The sequence below is a fragment of the Sylvia atricapilla genome, chromosome Z (genome assembly GCF_009819655.1).
Source record: "Sylvia atricapilla isolate bSylAtr1 chromosome Z, bSylAtr1.pri, whole genome shotgun sequence".
NCBI lineage: Eukaryota > Metazoa > Chordata > Aves > Passeriformes > Sylviidae > Sylvia > Sylvia atricapilla.
This window is the reverse complement of record NC_089174.1, coordinates 45,270,967-45,284,851: the sequence shown is the minus strand read 5'-3', so window position 1 is coordinate 45,284,851 and position 13,885 is coordinate 45,270,967. Positions and strand designations below refer to the sequence as shown.

At 41.0% G+C, this 13,885-nt stretch overlaps 1 protein-coding gene across 1 annotated transcript in view; it reads right to left on the bottom strand.

Moving 5' to 3' along the window:
* The window catches only part of BDP1 (B double prime 1, subunit of RNA polymerase III transcription initiation factor IIIB), a 57,612-nt gene that overhangs the window by 39,493 nt on the left and 4,234 nt on the right, over nucleotides 1–13,885 (bottom strand). Inside the window, exons 2-9 of the mRNA XM_066339731.1 lie at nucleotides 13,139–13,691; nucleotides 12,360–12,466; nucleotides 11,336–11,395; nucleotides 10,840–10,977; nucleotides 9,837–9,970; nucleotides 2,693–2,787; nucleotides 2,059–2,113; nucleotides 1,247–1,390 (exon numbers count right to left, since the gene is read on the bottom strand). Coding sequence (XP_066195828.1) covers nucleotides 1,247–1,390; nucleotides 2,059–2,113; nucleotides 2,693–2,787; nucleotides 9,837–9,970; nucleotides 10,840–10,977; nucleotides 11,336–11,395; nucleotides 12,360–12,466; nucleotides 13,139–13,691 — 1,286 coding nt within the window. The remainder of the gene's footprint in view (nucleotides 1–1,246; nucleotides 1,391–2,058; nucleotides 2,114–2,692; nucleotides 2,788–9,836; nucleotides 9,971–10,839; nucleotides 10,978–11,335; nucleotides 11,396–12,359; nucleotides 12,467–13,138; nucleotides 13,692–13,885) is intronic.

Below are 13,885 nucleotides of genomic sequence, written 5' to 3'. Positions count from 1 at the left end.
TGCTATTGTGCCTATGCTTTTTTGCAGTTACATTTGGATTCAGGGAAGAGGGACATTGCTACTCCTATAAAGAATTTTTGTTGATGGTTACAGAAGGTATGCCATGCAAAAGCCATTTTTTATTAAGAAATGTATAACAGTTGATCATTCTCGCTTACATAAGAAAGCTGAAATATTATCTAGCTAATAATTAACAAGTTATTTTTTGGGTTTAATGAGTTTCTAAAGTATTCCCCCCTCTGTTTTAAGGACATTTTGTCTTGATCCTGTATTTAACCACAAAGAACTTTTCCTTTCCTTTTTATTTGCCTTAAATGAACTTCTTTCTCTGTAATTAAGAAGTCCAAAATGCAACAGAAGTAGAAAACATACTCACATTGCTTTACAATGACACACCTTTAATCTCTAAGTGTAGAGATAAGATTTCTCTACATGGTTATAAGTCTTAACACATGGGATATTTTACTTAATCAAATCCAAAAGGCTATAGAAAAGCAGCAACTATTCAAATGTTAAGATATTTGCTTCCTAGCTAGCATAGCCTTCAAAAAGATGATCACTTGTTTGTTTCACAATACCACTTACAAAAGAATGGGTCCTTGTGGAACAAATAAGTGAACACTGCCACAGAACTAGCATGAAATGTATGAAGTGGTATCTGTCTAATTGTTTTTAATTAAAGCACATCTGTCAAAGGTCCTTTCCCAGGTACTGAGGCAGTAAGACACAGTAGTGATCAACAGTAATTAAACATAATCTTTATTTTTAACAGACCAGGAAGACAAAATGACTTTTACATGATTCTCTGAAAAGAATCATACCCCTCTGACTCAGGTAGTTAAACTACTATTAAAGGAGAAACAGAACCTCAAAACAAGAGGATTTTAAATGTAAGAAAATTTTGAACGCAGAGGAGTTTGCAAAAAGCATGATTTTGGCCCAAAAATTCTGTAAGTGTACTCATTAGCAACTCATGAAGATACTTTGCAACTGGTAAATTAGAGTATCAGCACTTCAGATTGTGGAAGAGCACCATTCTCACTGTGGCATCATGTTATCGGCTCATCAAAATAATAACCATCTGTACATCAGTAAACTACACCTGAAAAAGTTACACTATGAAGATCTTCTAGTCCTATCCACAACAGGGAAGGAAAATGTGACGCCCTATGTGATTTTTCCTCTGCTAGCAACACATTACTGACCAGTGCTCTGTAATGCCTTCTCAACCACTCTTCTAAAGTACCTTTTGACTTCTTCTGTGGTCTTGGAGATTTTTTTTGTTTCAGCCTCTGGCTTTTAACAGTTTTTTGCTTCCTCTTTTCCTCATCTGCTAAGACCTTCTCAAGCAGCTGGGCAAAGAATTCAAAATCAAAGGGTCGTTTTTCTTCTATCAGATTAAAGCAAAGAAATAGAAGATTCCAAAGTTGATTATTTTTTCAAGCTTCATCTTTGTAAAATTACTAGCGATACATAAGATAATATCAAAAGCGAAGGTAAAATATATTTAAACAGAGAGATCTTTAAAGTATTTGCAGTATCATTTGAGCAGGGGCTGAAGTTGACATAAAGATGACTGAATCATGGTAGTTTAGTTTTAAAAAACCATTACAAAGCTAAGCAGTTCAGAAAACTTAAGAACTGACAAATATATTAACCATATCATAGTACCAAATAATGTATTAACATGCTGGTGTAAGACATATGTACCTCGTTCAACTAACAAAGAAAGGCTTAAAGGAGTCTCAAAGCAGTTTACAATAAATAACTGTGCTAGATATTCCCATGAATAAGAAGAATTACCCTTAACTGAATAAAGAGAGAAAAGTTTCTATTAATCTCATTTAGCAGACATCCAGGAAAGACAGAAAAAAAACCTAAAGATCATTATTGTGGACTATGCTTGTTATGAAAACCTAAGATTCCACAGTTTCTGGATTCACCTATGAGCAAAAACTTTTTTCTGAGTAATTAAAACAAGGCAAAGCACAGAAATTACCACAGAGATAGATGGCTACCAATTAATGACTCATTGTAGGGTAAGGAATATTTACTTACTGAAAGCTTTGTCTATTCTCCATGCATTAGCTTTTTCCTCACGTTTGAACTTGTTCTAAAAGCAAATGCACAGTTGTGCTTATCATTAAGCAAGAAATGCAACAATATGTTGTACAAAATGGCAGCTCAAAGTAAGCCTTCAGTGCAACAAAGCAACTAAAGTTGTTGAAATTCGCATGCATATCCATAGAACACAAGTTTGTAATTAATTTTTAAATACAAAATCTGTTACCATAGCTATCACCAGCTACAGTTTTTATTATTTTCTACACCTTTTCCTAACTTCTAATCTGAGCAAGGTTTGAAATATCAAAGACTTTCCCAGCTGCGTACAACAAAAGACATAACACAGAAGACTCTCACCGAACAGCCATTTAGGTGTATCAGCATTCTTTATCTAAAACAAAGTATGTTTAAGTACGCCACATTTACTAGATACATTCACTGAAATTCAACCAGCATTTTGATGTTTCAGGTACTTATAACCTCTTGAAACAGATATCAGAAAACAAGCACTACTGTGGAGAAAATTCAAACCAAAATTATCAACACTACTGGAGGAAGCATAGGAATTAAAATAAGAAAAAGAAAAGTAAAACCAGATGTTTAATTGTTTTATTGTTTTAATTTTTACCTTAATTTCTGCTCTGGCTCTGTGAGGAAACAGCTGCCCAATCAAGGAGAAGTCTGTTCCTACCATACTGATAGCTAAAAAGAACATGTCTGTTTCTAGAATGGAAAGGAAAGAAAATATTACACAAACTGAAATATTTACTAAACCATCCTTCTTGCTATTAGAAATAGAAATGCCTAGCAAACTTAACATTGTAAGATCAGTAACTTTGAGGCTGTCTACTGTAGCTGCAAGTCCAAGTGAGTATATATGGAGTCTGGTCATTATTTTACCGAGGTTCCTCTAATAACATGTTCTGAGTGAACTACCAACAGAAAGAATTGTCTGATCTATTAAAGAACTACAGAACGTGAAGTGTGCTTTCTAAAGAATATCTAGGCTAGGGGAGAATATCTAGGCTAGAATATCTAGCCTAGAATATCTAGGCTAACTAACCCCAAATTGTCAATGTCCATTATTATTATGAACACAAGCACAAACAGAAATCAGAAAAACATAATATAGATTTAGCATCTCCATTATTAACAGGAAAAGAGCACATTCCAAAGAGAGCACAGTGAATTCTGAAGCTAATTTGTCCAACAATAGCTGTAAAAAAGTAATTTCCAAGTGTAAAAAATCTTGCACAGTGTTGTAAGCCTAGACATAATAGTCAATTCACAGCAGGAATAATGAAGAACCCAACCAATCCACTCCTAAAAACATCATCTGTGTGTAGTGGTTTGAAAGCAAAACAAGTAAGAGGCTCCAAGTCAGAAATACAATTTAATGGGAATAAAAGAGAAAAAGGGTAAAATAAAATAAATGCAATAATACAAAAAGACCACTGACAGAGTCAAAATACAGCCTGAGCAGGGTGATGGAAGCAGTCCAGGTGAGGTGATCTTCCTGAAGCACTGATCTTGTAGAAAAGGTCTGGTAGCTCTGGTCCTCTGGGAATCCAGGGGGTAAGGGCTGCCTGTATTGTCTCAAATCCCAGTTTATATCCATGTGAGAATGCGTGGCTCCTCCCCCGGGGTGGAGCATCTCACAATGGGATGATGAGTCATACAGGAGGTCCTTGATGGCCCATTAAAGAGAGATAACTCCCGGAGGGAGTTATCTATGAGTCATGCACAAGGCATTGATGGGCCATTAACTGAAGGCACTCCAGAGGGAGGGCGGCCTGGGAAGAGCAGTGCTCCAACAATTGGATTCATCAGTTCATGAAGACGGTAACAGAATAGATCCTAAAGTACAACCCACAACAATCCATCCCTTGTTCTATTACCATCTACATCATGCCCAAATCAATTAATTCTTACAGAGGTATTCATATATACATACAGAATGAAACCTTACACACAGTTCTCATTTAAAATTAGGTCTCCCTGTGGTACACAACAGGTTTCCCCATCTTTCTGCATTACTCACCAAGTGTAACCAGGTTCTTGAGCAAAGACAATCCCATGGATGAGTCTGCCTTTGCTTGAGGTGGGATTAATCCAAACACTCTTTCCTAAAATGCCCTTCATGTGCATGACAGGGACTTTGTCTCCATTGACTGTGTGTAAGGGTTCAGACTGGGCAGGACCACCTCAATTGATTTGGTGTTGACCATCCAGGTGGCTTTGGCTAAGTTTATTTCCCATTCTCCAAGGTTCCCCCCAGCCCCGCCAAGTGCCTTCAGGGCAGTTTTTAGCAGTCCTTTGTACTTTCCTGTTCAACTTTCCTGGCTGCTGGTGTGTGATAAGGAATGTGATATATTCATTCAATACCATGTTCTCTAGCCCAGGTGTTCATAAGGCCATTCTTGAAAGGGGTCCCATTGTCTGACTCAATTATCTCAGGGGTGCCATGTCTCTACAGGACTTGCTTTTCTAGGCCCAAGATGGTGCTCCAAGCAATAGCGTGAGGTACAGGGTAGGTCTCCAACCATCCTGTGGTTGGCACATAGTGCTAGCTCTGGCAGGTATGGGGAAGAGTGATGTAGTCAATTTGCCAGGCTTCCCCATAACTGTACTTCAGCCATCGTCCACCATACCACAGAGGCTTCATTCGCTTGGCCTGTTTGATTGCAGCGCAGGTCCCCCAGTTGTGGATGACCTGTGAGATGCTGTCCATAGTAAGGTCCACCCCTTCGTCATGGGCCCATCTGAATGTTGCATCTCTTCCCTGATGACCAGAGGCATCATGGGCCCAACAAGCTAGGAATAATCCTCTCTTGTGCTGCCAGTCTAGATCGAGTTGCGCTACTTTCACCTTGGAGCTTTGTCTACCTGCTCATTGTTGTGATGCTCCTCATTAGCCTGGCTCTTGGGTATGTGCATATCCACGTGTCAAACCTTCACAGTCAGCCTCTCTACTCGGGCACCGATGTCCTGCCAAATGTCCGCAGCCCCAGATGGGTTTTCCTCTGCTGCTGCCAGCTGGCCTTATTCCAGCAATTCAGCCATCCCCACAGAGGACGAGCTACCATCCACGAGTCAGTGTAGAGATAGAGCCCTGGCCACTTCTCTCGTTCAGCAATATCCAAAGCCAGCTAGATGGCTTTAAGCTCTGCAACCAGACTAGATCCACCTTCCCTCAGTAGCCTGTGGAACCCATCGTGTGGGGCTCCATACTGCAGCTTTCCATTCCAGGATCCCAGGGTGATTCGGGTTTCCAATACGGGTGTGCTGTGTAATGAGGGCAATCCATTTGTTCCATGTAGTATCGGTGGCATGATGCGTGGAAGGAACCTTTCCCTTGAACATCCACCCCAGCAGCACCAGTAGTCGGAGTGCCAAAAGCAGCTGTGTTTCAGTGCCAATCACTTCTGAGGTGGCTTGAACTCCTTCATACGGGGCCAAGATCTCCTTCACTGTGGACTGTATTTGGCTTAGGAGCCTCTGTAACTTCAGCTCCAGAATCCCAATGGTGGGCCTCAAGTCTCCCCAGGCACCTTCTGCCAAAGGCTCCAAGACAAACCATTGTTCCTGGCTGCACATTCCTCACGTCTGGTCCCGTCCTGACTGGGATGCTACTGCATGAGCAATCTCTTGCTTGATCTGAACAAAGGCTTGTTGCTATTCAGGGCCCCAGTGGAAATCATTCTTCTTGCAGATAATCAGGTAGAGAGGGCTCATAATCTGGCTGTTCTCAGGAATGTGCATCCTCCAAAAGCCTATGGCACCTAGGAAAGCTTGTGTTTCCTTCTTGTTGGTAGGTGGGGACATGGCAGTGATCTTGTTGATTATGTATGTGGGGATTTGGCAACGTCCATCCTGCCACTTGACTCCCAGGAAATGGATTCCTTGAGCCAGTACCTTAACCTTACTTTGTTTAATGGCAAAACCAGCTTTCAGCAGAATTTGGATAATCTTCTTTCTCAAAGACCTCCCCTGGGGTGTTCCCCCATATGATGATGTCATCGATGTACTGCAGATGTTCCAGAGCCTCACCCTTCTCCAGTGCAGCCTAGATCAGTCCATGGCAGATGGTGGGGCTGTGTTTCCACCCCTGGGGCAGTTGGTTCCAGGTGCATGCCCCTCCCGGTGAAAGCAAACTGGGGTCTGCACTCTGCTGCCAAAGGAATGGAAAAGGCGGCATTGGCAATATCAGTGGTTGCATACCACTTTGCTACCCTGGACTCCAGCTCGTACCAAAGCTCTAACATGTCTGGTATAGCAGCACTCAGTGTGACTTCATTCAGACCATGGTAATCCACCGTCAGTCTCCATTCTCCACTGCACTTATGCACAGGCCAAATCGGGCTGTTGAAAGGTGAATGGGCCTTACTGACCACACCTTGGCTCCCCAGTTTACAGATCATCCCATGGATAGGAATCAGAGTCGCTGTCAGTGCGGTATTGCTGATGGTGTGCTGTTGCTGTGGGAATTGGTACCTGTTGTTCTTCCACTCTCAGCAGTCCCACAGCAGAGGGGTCATCTGAGAGACCAGGCAAAGTATTCAACAATCTGATGTCTACTTTTGCCACTGCGGCTCTTCCAAAAGCCCAATGATATCCTTCTGGGTTTTTGAAATATCCATTCCTGAGATAGTCTATGCCAAGGATGCATGGGGCCTCCGGGCCAGTTGCAATGGGGTGTTTTTGCCACTCGTTCCCGGTTAAATTCACTTCAGCCTTCAGTACAGTCAGCTACTGGGACCCTCCTGTCACTCCAGTAATAGAAATGGATTCTGTCCCTACATACCTTGATGGCATCATGATACATTGGGCCCCAGTGTCAACCAACGCTGTATACTTTTGTCCATCAGGTGTGCCAAGCCATAGGATCCACACAGTCCAGTAGATTCGATTGTCCCTTTCCTCTTCCTGGCTAAAGGTAGGGCCTCTCTATTCCTGGTAATCGCATACATTGTTCTCTTCCTGTAAATATGTTTTTGAGGTCCCCTCAAGAGGATCAATCATATCATCACTCCTGTATCGTCTGGAGTTCTGCGCACGAGAAACCAGAGCAACATTGATTCTAGATGGGCTTCCTGTGATAGGTGTTTCTCTTTTCAGTTCACGTACCCAGGCTGCTAAGGAGGAGGTGGGTTTTCCATCCCACTTCTTCATGTCTTCTCCATGCTCCTGAAGAAAAGCCCAGAGGTTAGATCAGGGTGTGTAACCCTCTCCCTGGCTGGGGGACGCCTGCTCCTAGTGGCAGAGACTCTTGTCAGCTCTGGTGAGATATCATAAATTTCTTCCTTAAGTTCTTTTTTCAGTTTCTGACTGCCTTCTTCAATCAAGTTTTGGACTTGCTCAGCCAGTCTTGTTTCCACAGATGAGACATGGGTACAAACTGGGGCGGTGACAGTGTCCTTATAAATCCTTAGTTTATTAGCCAGGACACCCACCTTGTCCTCGCCTTCTCTCCATTGCAGTGTTGCCAGGTAACTTGAGTACATCTCTGGTCCAAGCCGTGCAAATCTCCACCACATCCATGATGTGCACTGGACATCATCTGGGCTTTTAGGAAATCTCTCATCTTCTGAAAAAATTATCTCCAGCAAAGCTAATTCCCTTAGGTATCAGATACCTTGTTCTATTGTGCTCCATTTTCCTTGGTGCACTAGGAGGTCTTCTTTACAAAGACATCTGTCTTTCACACTTATTAGCAGTCACTGCCAGAAGCTGAGAGTTTCTTGGGTTTTCTCAATTCCATGGTCAATGATCACATCCTGGGGCAGTGATCCCAGCTGCCTGGCTGCAATTCCATCCAGAATGGTGTCATTGGCTGCAGCGTCCCAGATGCGGAGCAGCCAGGTGAGGATGGACTCGGTCTGGCGGGTGAATTCCCTTTGCAGGTCACGCAGCTCACCCAGAGATAGAGAGCAGGTGATGATCTCTGTCTGTCTCTTCAGCTGGGTGCGAAGGTCCTGCTGCATCCTCATCAATCCCTGTGGGGACTGATTTGCTCCTTGATTTCTTCTTCTTAGTGGTGGCAACTCTACTGGTTTAGGCTGTTCCGGTTCAGTGACCGTTTGTGTGGAGATGCTGATGGCACCTTTGGTTCCTTTCTCCTCTGTGACAGTCTGCATAGATGTGGACACTGTTGCCTCACTTTCGGCTTCTTTCTCTTCTATGATGGTCTGCGTAGATGCGGACACTGCTGCCTCGCCTTTGGTTCCTGTCTCATCTGTGACAGTCTGTGTAGACACTGATGCTATTGCTTTGCTTCTTCTTCCCTCTTCCTCTTCAAAGAACATGCTGCATCACACCATGTAGTGTTTTCATTATAAGCACGGTGCAAGCCATGCAGAAAAAACAAAGCAGGACTAACAGCAACATCATGCTGTCCTTGGCATCCAGAGGATACTCAACATTTTCAAAAACTGCTCTGTCATGCCTGAAAAGCTGGAAAAAACTATTCTTTACCCCTCCCCACAGGAGCTGGGTAAGATTTGTTGAGGCCCCAGACGTAGCACCCTAGACTAGAACAAGAATACAAAATAGGGTATGATGTTCATTGCCTCAGAATTTATCAAGCAATGGACATAATAGACCAGTAAAACAATTTTAGTACCATATCCTGGTCTACACAGGGGCATTAAGACCAGCAAACAGCGCCCCATGTGCAGAAAAATATAGAGAGATAGATATAAGAAACATGTATGCATGTTGAGCATCGTAGCAAACAGGTGTCTTCTTCAATAAACAAATTGTAATTCTGACTTTTCTCAGGGCCTCTGCCCGATGTTTGGCACCAAAATATGTAGTGGTTTGAAAGCAAAACAAGTAAGAGGCTCCATGTCAGAAATACAATTTAATGGGAATAAAAGAGAAAAAGGGTAAAATAAAATAAATGCAATAATACAAAAAGACCACTGACAGAGTCAAAATACAGCCTGAGCAGGGTGATGGAAGCAGTCCAGGTGAGATGATCTTCCTGAAGCACTGATCTTGTAGAAAAGGTCTGGTAGCTCTGGTCCTCTGGGAATCCAGGGGGTAAGGGCTGCCTGTATTGTCTCAAATCCCAGTTTATATCCATGTGAGAATGTGTGGCTCCTCCCCCGGGGTGGAGCATCTCACAATGGGATGATGAGTCATACAGGAGGTCCTTGATGGCCCATTAAAGAGAGATAACTCCCGGAGGGAGTTATCTATGAGTCATGCACAAGGCATTGATGGGCCATTAACTGAAGGCACTCCAGAGGGAGGGCGGCCTGGGAAGAGCATTGTTCCAACAATTGGATTCATCAGTTCATGAAGATGGTAATAGACTTCTTGCACATCCTATACTACAACTCAGGACACTGTCCCATCTGCACTGAAATCCGTCCACACAGAGATACTTTATACAATCTATTCCTGCCCATGCTGGAAGAACCTAGTTAAATACCCTAAGGAAGTCAAATCTCTGTAAACCAGAATCAAAAATTATGCTCTTGATAAAGCAGACTAGCTTATCTTCAGCATCTGAACATCCATGGCAGAAAAAAACCCCACAGGTAGCATACATATTAAAAGTTGCTGGATTTTTAAAAATTACAGTTTTCACAGTAAATGCCACAGCTCTGCCTGTTGTAAGAGTGTGGAGGATTGAGATGACATGAGATGACATGTAAGTAGATCCATTTACTCCACAGGGGATAAAAACTGTCAAGTATAAAGGTGAAAGGGAAAAACTAGGACTTTTCTGTAGACTTAGAACTTGAAATAAAAACTATATTTACCTTTATTTGACCATGGTTTTGTGTAAAAACTTTTCCTGAAGCTAGAATATGTAGTTGTAGAGCCACGCTCAAAGATGGGATCATTTTCTTCTACAACACATGGACCTTTTGTTCTTAGAACTTCCACAGTTAAGCTAGGAAAGAAAACACGCAAGAAGAAACTATTACTAAGAAAACACATAGTAGATGTAGCTATTCAAATTTTTTTCCACAAGTGAGCATTTCTACTGTGTAATTAATTTTAATAATGACACTAACTTGTATTTAATAGGAGAATGCAGCAAGAAAACACTACCCTGTTCACCCTCTGTGAGTAAATTTGTTGGGGTTTTTTTTCTGTTGTGTAAGATATAATACAGACAGACATAATTAGGTAGCGCTTTTTTTTTAATACTTTCTAACATTTGAGAAATCTATTTTGTAAAACCATGAGAATCTCTCAATATCCTTCTATAACATTTTCAAATTCTTTTACCAGGCTCTCTTTATCCTTAAACCTTGGCACAAATCTTGTGTTTAATACCTTTGGGGAACTCAGATATTAGATAATCTACTTTTTAAAAATTATATTCTAAGCAAAGTTACTGAAAATACTGACAGAAGAATAAATCAGCAACACGCAAGACGCAAAGCTGGAGCAAATTGTACTTATAACCAAATAACGGTAAGCAGATACATGTTACCTGTGAGAAGCAAAAAAAGTGAGCTAAACAGAAGACATTTGGAAGTTTGGCAAATCTTCAGTGTTCATTCACAGTAATAAAATATGTCATCTTCCACTCTAACTCCTTCCCCAAAAACCTTTCTCATAAACTATGCCACTGCAGAGATGAAGATTACTGCTGCCTCTATTTTGTCACATCTTTGCACTGTTTCCTAAGTCATTGTAGCTCAACTCTCAAACATAAATACATCCATACTTGTCACAGACCAAAGTAGACCTGTATATACAAACTGAGCTGCAATGCAGTACTGTCCATGAGTCAGGCACAGAATTTGTCACCTTTCTTCATCCAGAATGATTGAACCATCTTCTGCTACTTTCACACGAGGAACAAGAAGTGGGCCGTCCTGACTTTCTTCTTCATTCTCTTCTTCCTCTTCCTCTTCTTCATGATCAGGAGTACTTTTCTCTTCCTGTCTACAATTTTTAAGATAGGAAGCAGAAAATAATGTTAAGTATTTTGAATTGCTGCTGAGTATGTCAGACATTCAACAAATTTGATGAACCACCCTGCAATGCAACACATCAAGAAATCAGTCAATATGTGAACATTGAAACCTGCTTTTCATTCTACTGCAAAATGGAAATATGCAAAACTTAACATTGAAAGCAACATGTTCTTTAACCACCCTACCTGCCCAAATTACAATTTTTATAAATTAGGCTGTGATATTGAAACAGTAAAAAAATATACCTACATTGTTAGTATTATTACAGAAATGCAGGATTTTTACACCAGAAAACTTTTTTACTATATTTCCCCATCAAGACTTACTCTTTCATTTGACTCAGTGAAGAACTTTTTTCTGTCCTCTTTTCTTCTATCAATGAAGACCTAGAATGAAAAGCTAGAGATGATTGATTGTACAGATACATTTCTGCTTTCTTCCAGGAAACTGGCTATTAATGGACAATGAAACACAAAGCCTTTTCTCTTTCAATTCTTTTTATTGCATCTAGACTGAATTACACAACCACCACTGATTAGTAAATTTTGCCCTTTTTTGTACAAGCAAGGACAAAAACATATTTCAAGCACAAATCCATTGTAAGGATGCAGGGAATGGGAGAGCACCTTGGTTTTTACCCCCTTAGGGACTATTCAGTGTAAAAGAAAAAATAAGGGAAGATATAAATAAAACACGCAAGCACACAAACATTAACAAGCAGGTGATAACAGACAACACCAGAAAACTCACCTTCTAGTGAAAGAACAGGACTTGGATATCTGTACTTCTATTCATGTGATTGGTTTTGGTAGTTGCAGGAAAAAGGCCCTGCTCTGCTCTGTCTGTGGCAGTCTGTGCAGCCAGATGCATTAGTGTTCCCTGTATGCACCTCAGCCTTGCTACTGGTGAAACATGTCAGTGGAGCAGCAGCAGCTACATTCATCCACATGGCATGTAAAGACCTCAAGGGTCCTGCAGTGCATTTTGCACTTCAGCACCTAGACGGAGAATGCTTATCTTCCTGAGTCCACTGATCTGGTGGGCAATTATAACATCCCTAACAGCCACAGCTAAAAATTTCACAGCAGGCAGTTGGAAAAAAAAAATTCTACTATTCTGTATTTCTACAGAGATAAAGCAACACTAGGGACAGATTCATGACAGAACAAGTACACTAAGCTCCATTCTCACCTCTGTACTAGAATTAAGCAGATGTGAAAACTAGAAGCTAGTCTAGAAGCTTTTGTTACCATTACAACAGTATTGTATCTGTGCTAATACTCCATATTTAAGTACTGTAGAGGTAAAAAAGTAATTAAACCTAAGAAGAGAGAAAAAAGTCATACTTACTTCATAGGATTATTTTCCGGCAAATAGTATATTAAGTCTCTCATGGTCATTTTAGAACGATCTGGTGGAGAACGCCCTTCGATTACTGGAGGCCTGTGTTTCAACTTCTTCCATATAAACCAAAATTAAACAAAAGAAAACAAAACCCACTTAGATTCACTCTAAAAGTATTTAGTATTTCACAAATTATTATTACTTTTGTTTGTATACAAAGTACCCCATTCATGGAATTTTGTTGTTCACACACATACACACATACCACTCCCAAGAACCAAAGCAAGATTATCTTAAAAATATCTCTTTCTCAGATAGGGCATTACAGACCCTTAAGCCAACTGACCCTTTCAAAAGCATTCAATACCTGGTACAAATAAATTAGAAGTCATTAAAAATTACAGAACTCTGACAATGATAAACTTGAAAAAATATGAGACATTCCAAATCCAAGCTTCTTGCAGGACACTTCTCTGCTGTATTACAAACTTTCAAAATTGGAATGTTGACTATAAAATAAAACCAGATGTCATGTCAAAAAGACTTGTGGTCTAGTAAAATAAAGAGATATGCAATTCGTTGTAAAATCTGTATTATTAGGGAACAAAGTGCTACTACTGCTTATAAACAGAATAAATGCATAGAGAGTTATGAAGTATGACCAACTACTGTAGCAGTAAGCAGCTGACAATCAGCAGAAAACATTACAGCAATGAGATAATGTATGCATGGTGAATCACATGTCTTCCCTTTCACAGATAAGCACAGCTCAGCACAGGCCTTACCATCCGCTCTTTCTTCAGCTCTTCTTTAAGCATTTCTCTCAATTTCCTAGCTCTGAGAATCCTCTCACGGTCAGAACACGTTTGTTTTACTCTCTCGGGAGAAGATTCCACAGGTAGCTTTTCCTCCTGGGTGCATGATCTTTCCTGTGTTGGTCTCTCCTTGAGAGGAGAGGGTACATTCTTCTGCAAGCTATCATCATTTTTTGGAGCAGCTACACCAACAGTTTGCTCTTTGTTCACAGATTTTTTTAGTGGCGAAAATTGTGGCACTTGTGGCACAGGTGTTTTCTTCTCAGGAAGCATGGGAGACTTTACAGAGCTTTCAACATCACTCTTTTCTGATGAGGAGGGATCCTTCTGAAGTGAAGCACTGCCATCAGAAGCCTGTGATGTTCGCCTCTGTTGTTTTGGCGCAGAACGCTGAGCAGACAATGGTCCAGCTCTGGGTTTGACAAGATTTGGCATGGTGGAGATACGTTTTCTTCTCTGTGTAAGCATCTCTGCAGGTTTACTAGCTTCCCCAGTGGCACTTGCATTATCCGCCTTGTCATCACTGGAAAATTTAAGAGAGTATTCTGAAGTTCTTTACCGTGATAGATTTGTTACTCTTACTTTCAAGATGTGTTTACCAGCCAATCAGTAAAAACACTAGGCTACAGGAGAGCAGTAATACACAAGAAGCCATGTTCAGAATCAGCTCTAAGAACTGGCATATTATTTTCTAATACTAATCACTGATCAACAGGC